Source organism: Sinocyclocheilus rhinocerous, unplaced genomic scaffold (assembly GCF_001515625.1).
Source record: "Sinocyclocheilus rhinocerous isolate Xijiao unplaced genomic scaffold, SAMN03320098_v1.1 scaffold4307, whole genome shotgun sequence".
Classification (NCBI taxonomy): domain Eukaryota; kingdom Metazoa; phylum Chordata; class Actinopteri; order Cypriniformes; family Cyprinidae; genus Sinocyclocheilus; species Sinocyclocheilus rhinocerous.
The window spans coordinates 45,259-54,822 of record NW_015642331.1 but is presented as its reverse complement, the minus strand read 5'-3'; the positions used below and the strand labels follow the sequence as shown (position 1 = coordinate 54,822).

At 36.5% G+C, this 9,564-nt stretch overlaps 1 protein-coding gene across 1 annotated transcript; it reads right to left on the bottom strand.

Moving 5' to 3' along the window:
• Window positions 1–1,804: 1,804 nt before the first annotated feature.
• Window positions 1,805–9,093, bottom strand: LOC107755795 (fucolectin-like). The gene is given in 9 exon segments (XM_016572716.1): window positions 1,805–1,857; window positions 2,986–3,122; window positions 3,390–3,566; window positions 3,568–3,655; window positions 7,236–7,268; window positions 7,356–7,370; window positions 7,653–7,681; window positions 8,572–8,854; window positions 9,084–9,093. Coding segments are annotated over 9 exon segments (777 nt in total). The 3' UTR covers window positions 1,805–1,852.
• Between the last annotated feature and the right edge of the window lie 471 nt (window positions 9,094–9,564).

Genomic DNA, 9,564 nt, shown 5'->3' with positions numbered 1-9,564 from the left:
TATATATATATACAAGTAGGCCTATAATACTAACAGTATAGGCCTACATATGGTTCAAAGATATATTTATTAGGCTAAATATGTGGCTTACAGCTCCCCCTTAAAGCTCTTGTCTTTTTCTCCTTTTCTATCTCTCCAATTTTATTGTGCTCACCGGTGATTGGAGATGAGTGGGTCCGTGCCCTCCCGCTTTATTGCAGTTTGCAGATTTTTGAAAAATAACTTGTTTTTGCTTTTCAAACTTTTGTTTTTCAAATAAAATGGTGGGTTCAGTTTAATAAGTTGCAGGCTCATTTATTGGTAATAAATAGGCCTATTTTATAATAAATAATTGATTTATATTGGTCTTGTTTCAGGGCTTATTTTTGAAGCTGCGGTTGCTTATTTGTCTCACGAGAGTTGGAAACAGTGGATAGTGAGTATGAGACAAAAAGAGCAGGAGAGACGGAAGAGTAAGCAAGCAGCATCTTGAATATAACATCTAAACTTCTGTTAATTCTGAACAAAAACTGTTATATGAAATTAATTCAAACTGGTTAGTACTGTAAGTGAAGACGCAGAGATCTTGAGAGATCTGTTAGTGTGTAATGGTCTGTTTCTGCAAGTCATTTGACTTGTTTTTTTTTTTGGATCGTTAAAATTCAGGAAATACCTGTAAAATAACAGCATTTTTCTGTTAAACGTTTAATGCAAATTTCTGAAAATATTTTGTACTGTATTTAAATTAGGATATTTTACTTGAATTGTTCATTTGGCAACTATTACTACCAGTCATTTGACATGTATTTATTTATTTATATAATTTTGTGAGCAATGGTGTCATCTGTCCATTTACACCATCTGGTGGTGATTTCACGAATTATTATCGCCATTTGTTTTTTTGTAAATTTACATACATATCTAGGTAATTTAAGAAAACAGAAAAATACTCTATAAATAATTCTTTTTTTGTGTCATTAATGATATAATATTTAAAATAACAGCCAAATTATTAATTTTACAGACGTAGTAATTTTACAGTTTTGTGTACAATTTATGGCAATTTATATTTATTTACATATGTGTATTATGTCATCATACCTCAAAATCTAATATGCATGACTCAAGATTTGTTTGACGTTGCAGGTTGTTCTGTATCCAAATGCATTTTGTCAAGTGAAGTGAAATTAAACAGATATCTTATGATAAGGGAGTAGGGTGCAGATTAAAGGGATAGTTCACCCAAAAATGAAAATTAGCTGTTAATTTACTGATCCTCTGATCATCCATGATGTAGGTGATTAGTTATTTATTTATTTTTACTGAGTGGAGAGTAAATCATATTTTAGCTGAAACCGTGGTCATTGGTGACTTTTGAAACCCTGGACAGTATTCATTAAACAGACTACAATCAATGCATGTCTTCTGTCAAAACTGGACAGGTATTAAGGAATAAAACATTGATTATCATTGTCATTAACGTCAGATATGTGCAGGAACGGCAGAACATATGATTTAGAATTGGTTTTGGATGTTGTTAACCTCAGGCATTAGCTACATGAGTACACTTCATATCACTTTCACTATAGCCTACCTTCTCCTCAGTGTAAAGATCCAAATCATTTTTTGATTCAGAAAACTGCAGTACAACATGCAATGCTGTAGTAATTTATTCATGTAGAAAGCAAAGATAAACAAAGGATGGGAGTGTTTATTGTGTAAATACAAAACCCCCTGGAGGAAGGATAAAGGTGCATAAGTAAAATAAAAAACAATGAAAAAAGTGCAATATTAGTATTGCTCAGAAAACAGTAGTTTGATTCATTTTGCTTATAGGATCAGTGGACTGTAGTGTAACATCATCTTGTTCCACTTAATCTGGCAATGAAATCAGAGGGAAAAAAAATATTAAGGCAACAGAAACATAAAGTACATACAGTGGGTACGGAAAGTATTCAGACCCCCTTAAAGAGAGGTAAAGAAGAACCCAAAGATCACTGTGGCTGAGCTCCAGAGATGCAGTCGGGAGATGGGAGAAAGTTGTAGAAAGTCAACCATCACTGCAGCCCTCCACCAGTCGGGGCTTTATGGCAGAGTGGCCCGACGGAAGCCTCTCCTCAGTTCAAGACACATGAAAGCCCGCATGGAGTTTGCTAAAAAAACACCTGAAGGACTCCAAGATGGTGAGAAATAAGATTCTCTGGTCTGATGAGACCAAGATAGAACTTTTTGGCCTTAATTCTAAGTGGTATGTGTGGAGAAAACCAGGCACCTGTCCAATACAGTCCCAACAGTGAAGCATGGTGGTGGCAGCATCATGCTGTGGGGGTGTTTTTCAGCTGCAGGGACAGGACGACTGGTTGCAATCGAGGGAAAGATGAATGCGGCCAAGTACAGGGATATCCTGGGCGAAAACCTTCTCCAGAGTGCTCAGGACCTCAGACTGGAACTAAGGTTTACCTTCCAACAAGACAATGACCCTAAGCACACAGCTAAAATAACGAAGGAGTGGCTTCTCAACAACTCTGTGACTGTTCTTGAATGGCCCAGCCAGATCCCTGACTTAAACCCAATTGAGCATCTCTGGAGAGACCTAAAAATGGCTGTCCACCAACGTTTACCGTCCAACCTGACAGAACTGGAGAGGATTTGCAAGGAGGAATGGCAGAGGATCCCCAATTCCAGGTGTGAAAAACTTGTTGCATCTTTCCCAAAAAGACTCATGGCTGTATTAGATCAAATGGGTGCTTCTACTAAATACTGAGCATTTTTCAGTTTTTCTTTTTTAATAAATCTGCAAAGATGTCAACAATTCTGTGTTTTTCTGTCAATATGGGGTGCTGTGTGTACATTAATGAGGAAAAAAAATTAACTTAAATGATTTTAGCAAATGGCTGCAATATAACAAAGAGTGAAAAATTTAAGGGGGTCTGAATACTTTCCGTACCCACTGTATATACAAATAAACATTTCTACACACCACGTCTCTCTCCTTTTATCTCTCACCTGAATATACCTCAACTTCACACAGTGTGAGGTATTCATTGCGTCCAGGCACAATAAGGTTGACGTATCGCCCCTTAATAGGCTTAAACTCAAATGTTTTGGTGTTTCCAAGTGGGATGGGCCCAACAGTTGCAGCCCTGTGAAGACACACAGAAACAGAGAAAAAGAGAGGGACATATCAAAACTATATGAAGCATATTAAATATACTTCTGTCAAAGGCAAGTTTGTATTAGAAGGATTTACAATTGCTTAGACCTAATCTTTAGTTTTGAGAAATGGAGCTATAGTTTCAAAAACTGTAAGCATTAAAAAAAAACTGTAAACGATTTATTCAAAGCAATTTTATTATATTTATTAATTTTTGAATCCTTTATGCAAGCATTAAGAGAGAGACAGCACTTACAGCTCATTATTGTTGCCGTTATTCTCCAGGCTGTTGCCGATACGGATCTGAATACCCTCGATCCTCTTTTCACAACAGTCTCCACGATTAGTGATGCTAACCCTGGTTACCCTGTAGACGTCCAACAAGTCAACTCTCCACCAGGGGTTCATGTCCCCGTTAGTCACGCTGAATCGACTGCCTGTTGCCATCGACAGCATTTTGAGCAGCTGCTAAATCACTGTATGTGGAAGACTGAACAGCTTTGCCTCCAAGAGCAAGATTCCCTGTTTAACATAAAATAACCGACAGTTATTATTATTATTATTATCGATATGTATTGGTACAGCAGCATATGCCGTGACACAGTTTTGAAACAGAAAAGACCATTTTAAAGGGCAGCCTATTATGCAAAATCCACTGTAACATGATGTTTGGACATAAATGTGTGTTATCAGTGTGTGAACATAACCACCCTACAATGATAAAATCCACCCGCTCCTTATTTTTAATCCCTATTAAACCAAATCAGTCTCACGATTCTCTGAGCAGTGTGACGTCACATTGTTTAGGCCCCGCCTACGGCCGCTGACTGACAGTCCTGCTTTACCGTAGTTTCCGCCCTCAGCAAGTTGTGTTTGGTTGTACGTGCTCGAGCAGCTGTAATGTCAACTTTCCCCTTGTCCAAATACCCGCACTTGCGGTCTTTGCACTTGACCACTTGACGTATATGACGTATTTCCTGTATTTGGTCCAAGTGTTCAAATGAGCATGAAGACCACAAGTGTGTGTAGAACTTTTCATTACCTGATAGGACACACTTATAGTGTTGTAAAAATGCAAGTGTTTACAGAGCTTTATTTTTATTTTAAATACTTTGCATTTTAAAATCAACATCTAAATGTCTGTTCAGTAGTCCCTATAACAGATGACACTATTTAATTTTGTGTTGCTTCTAATTAAGTGATAAAAAGCAGTTGCAAATGTTGTACAAAATAAATATCACCACTACTCCTTTGCACCAATAAAACGTGCAACTCTTTGTTTTACTACCAAATTATATGTAATATCTAATTATTATTAATATTTAACATAACTTGCAAAGGTTTCCGTGACCTCTTGTGAGATCTCGGCAAAAAGTCTCACGATTTATGATGCATGATGGGATACACTAAGCCTCGAATACGTGTACATGTTTATACAAGTTTACAATGCTGTTGCAGATTAAATATAACACAGATAACATTAAATAAATACTTTTTACCAGGTTAAATGTTGTTGATTATTAGTAACTTGAACCCCTTTATCTAAACCTCTCTACTTAACAGTCTGTCGCGCATATCCATGTTTGTCGTTTTTTGAGCTTTATTTTTATTTTCAATACTTTGCATTTTAAAATCAACTTCTAAATGTCTGTTCAGTAGTCCCTATAACAGATGACACTATTTAATTTTGTGTTGCTTCTAATTAAGTGATAAAAAGCAGTTGCAAATGTTGTACAAAATAAATATCACCACTACTCCTTTGCACCAATAAAACGTGCAACTCTTTGTTTTACTACCAAATTATATGTAATATCTAATTATTATTAATATTTAACATAACTTGCAAAGGTTTCCGTGACCTCTTGTGAGATCTCGGCAAAAAGTCTCACGATTTATGATGCATGATGGGATACACTAAGCCTCGAATACGTGTACATGTTTATACAAGTTTACAATGCTGTTGCAGATTAAATATAACACAGATAACATTAAATAAATACTTTTTACCAGGTTAAATGTTGTTGATTATTAGTAACTTGAACCCCTTTATCTAAACCTCTCTACTTAACAGTCTGTCGCGCATATCCATGTTTGTCGTTTTTTGACGCGTTTTATTCATGTTTGTAGTTCTCAACCGAATCATTCGTCAAAGCGCAATGGATTGTGGGTAATATTAGCCATTAGAGTGTGCACGGATCTACACTTTAAAAATCTACCTGAAATAGTACACCATTCAGGGACTTTTGGCATACTCTTTTCAACATACTATGCTTTGGGACACACTTATTCTAATCGTACATACTATTTAGGATGGATAGTATAAACATTGGGACGCAGGGCAAGTGTGGGTATTTGGACAAGGGTAATGGCCCTGTCCCAAAATGGCACACTTCACGTGCATTTGCGGTCTTGCGGAATTACAATGGCTACCGCGTGAGCGTGTGCGTGTGCGTGTGCGTTAAGTCCACGAGACCGTAGGGTGTCCCATTCTTCAATTTAGCTTTCAGAAGGGTGCTCGCAAGCGCCCCCCTTGCGGCCTTTATGCTCTCTCGATGCACACTTCTGCCGAGCCCGCACCAACAGTCAAAGCAGCATTACGTCATGAAAGTGTGGACTCAGGCCACGAGGGTTTAGGGTGCGATTTGGGACAGGGCCAATGTCTCGTGAGCAATGCTGGTGTTCTGTGTTTGGATGTAAGACTGAACATAAGAGTCTTCATTTTCTCACAACATCTGAGCCACTGAGGACACAGTGGATTACTTTTATTTTTGAAGCTAATGCGCCTCAAAATCATGTCGTTATGGTGCTTAGCTAACGTTTTAACCGTATTTCTGTGCGTGTCGTTTCAGCACATAGAGAACGTTATCATAGAATTTGTGTGTGTGTTGCAATATTAGATCTTATAAAAAGAGCATAATAGGTGCCCTTTAAGTTTAAAAGATAAAAAATATTTTCTTTGCACCTATTAATAACTCCGGGATTAGAAACTGAAGTGTATTATTATTATTATTGAGTTTACCGGTTGGTGGTTTTGCTGTTGTAAACACTACTGTTGCTGTTGTATAAAAAAAACATATGCTGTCATATTTAAAATATAAATCTATTCTAATCCCGTTCTAAATTTATTAATTTTTGAATGATAATAAAAACAGGACTGATAAGTAAAATTCGGGGGATGAGAAAATCAGGATAAGCCTGTATAAGTTTTACCAGTGCTGTGATAGCCTAATTATTTTTAAGGCACTCTACGGTACGTTTTTTGAATAAATACTCTAATAATAGTAGTTCAAAGTATAAATAGTTTTTAGTCAAATAAACCATAAAACCAGACCCCTCGACGCCCGTGAAACAGGGCCAGTGTAAATACATCCATTTAAATTCAATGAAGCAGGATAGTCTATGCATGACCTGACGTTTTATTCGTATCCAAAACGGACTCATAGAAGTAAGCAGAAAACCCGTCAATTAGACTTACCGGCAGCCGCGGGCGTTATTGAAGGTATCCTGGTAGTGCACCAAATTACTGAGGTCGGAAGAGGTCATCATGTGGGTCATTTTATTTACGGCTAAATTATTATTCATCAGTTTTACTAATAGTTAGATTGGGCAGGACTTCACAAAATAGCCTTTAATTGCAGTAATGATTTTTTGAATTAATTTTTTTAAGGGAGAATGGGAGAAAACCTGCTACATTTGTATGAAAAAAAAATCCCCAAAACAAGCTTCTTTTTTAAAATGCAAAGTATTTTATTTATTATTATGTATTTATTTATATATATTTTTGAGGAAACTTTGAGGCCAGGTTGGCACTTTATTTAAGCATCTAACGTCTAATGGTTATTTAGTATTCAGTATTACTGGCTTTGAACTTAATAATAAAATAAAATTGTTCTAAAAAAAAATACAATATAAATAAATAAATTTCATATGGTTATTTTTATTTATTTTTTTACGTTTTGAAATAGCCTTTAATTACCAAAAAAAAAAAAAAAGAGGACATTTTGCCTTGACAGTTAACAACTATCTGGATGTACATGATCCCTTATCTGGTTACCAAATATATGTGTTGCTGACAGCATTCAGAGTAATGAAGAGCACTCACTTCGAACACAAATGTACAGTGGTTTGTCCTTTTCTGTTAATAAAATAATAACGCATACACACATTAGTAAATACATGAACAAATTCTATCACAGAGTTGTCGTCTCTCTCTGTCCCTTACCTGCAAACACCTCGACTTCACACAGAGTAAGGTATTCATCATTCCTGGGTAAAAAATTGTTGACATATCGACTATTAAAGGTCCCATGACATGCTGCTTTTTGGATGCTTTTATATAGGCCTAAGTGGTCCAGCCAAAGCAGGATCCCCAGGGCTCGGTTGACCCCTATCGCCATTTCTAGCCACTGGGGGACCATAGGCAGGCTAGGGGAACTCATATTAATGTTAAAAAACCTCATAAAGTGAAATTTTCATGCCATGGGACCTTTAACAGGCTCAAATTCAAATGTTTTTGTGCCATCAGGAACAGTGAGAACCATTGCAACCCTGCAAATACATAAAGAACAGTGTTAAAAATGGAAATCAGAGGCATCTCAATGCAATGCACATTTAACAAATTCAGTTAGACTGTATTGAAATCAAATGAGATTGTATAGCACTCTTCACAATACAAATGATTGTACATGTTTTATATCACATTGCTATAAATTTAAAGTTGTATTGTGTACGCAGAAGCTCCTTCAGTGACTCAACAGACAAGTGATTACTTTCCTTTTTCCACTGGCTTTGCATCAGTGAAAAAAAAACTCTCTCTACATTTGCATTGTGAGAAAGACTAGCAAAGATAAACTGTGCAATCTTCAGTAGCTCTGAAAGAAACTCGATGCTTTTGGACCTTTCAAAATATTTAGTCCACTTCTTGTGTGCTTGCAGATCACTGAAATTTCCATCACTGTTACATCTTTCTGTGATTTTCTTCAGGTCGGTGACATAAATTGACCCTTCTCAAAGACCCGCCCCCCCTTAGTTACTGTTGCTATGTCCGAAAAGTCATGGCGATCTCACACCACACATCATGTTCTCACGCAGTGAAAAATACATTGCGGAGCAAAGAGGAAACTGACAACACGCCGACAGACATGCAGTTTGACCAATGTTTGCTTACATGATGACCAATGGAGGCGTGTGAGAATTCGGGACGTAAAGAGAAAAGTCAAAGCAATGCAAAATCTCACAAAATGAATGGCGACTGTAGAAAACAAAAGCTGAATCCCAGACACTTTTGATGATTTAGAAATCCTGGCTGGATACATTTGTTTTTTTAGGTCCAAAAAGAGGACATGTCCGGGAAAAAGAGAATGTATGGTCACCCTAGTTAAACCAGATCGAGCACCATAAACATCGGGAGAGGATAAAACATTTGAAACATTTCTTACAGCTCATTGTTGTTTCCATTGTTCTCCAGCTTGTTACCAATACGAATCTGAGCTCCTCTGAGTCGCTCTTTGCAACAGTCTACACGATTAGTGATGGCAACCTTGCTTATACTGTAGACATTTCCGAGGTCAGCTCTCCACCATGGGTTAAACTCAGCTTTAGTGTGAGTGCATGAGCCCTTCCCGTAATTTGCATTTCTGTTTCCATCTACTGCACGTTCAGCAACTCCCTCGATGTGGAGTAAGGAGGACTGCACCACTCTGGCATTAAGAACAATATTCCCTGTTCAATCAATAAAAAATAAGACAGCTTCAAAGCAATACAAACAAATCAATCAATCGAGCAATCAATCAACCAACCACAAGCTTCCAATTAGCATATTTCAGCCTATAATTTTAATAATTTAATTTGATTGATATGTACTATGATGACTCACAATGGTTACAGATAAACATACCTCTCAAATTAGTAACACACAGCCCAGTAAAAAGTGTTAGTACTAAAATCACACGTATGGCCATCCTGATTTAAGACATAACAACACATCACATCATCCCAGCATATGAAGAAATCCTTTTCAATTTCTCATCCTCATTTACACAAAGAAAAGGAATATAGTCCACATTGAACACCTGATAAAAAGTTTTTAATGCAGTTAATAAACCTTTTCAATTGCATCTGTTTTCTTTCATGTTTTTTCACAAATTCAGTCTTGATTAATATAATTTAAGCTAGCTGCTCGCAATTATCAACAAACACTTGGTTTACTATTTTGTGTTTTTCTGAAGTATGAACATGACATTTACACTGATATTAAGGTTTTGTGAAAGGAAAAATACAACAATAACTAAAAAGTAGCACAACTTTGTCTCTTTTGGCAATGAGCTTTGTTACAAGTTTGATCAGTTTTGAGTGTCTGTACCTTTTTTTTTCAAATGTATCACTAATGAAAGTGATACCAAATTTGTTTAAAACTCTGTAATCAATATATA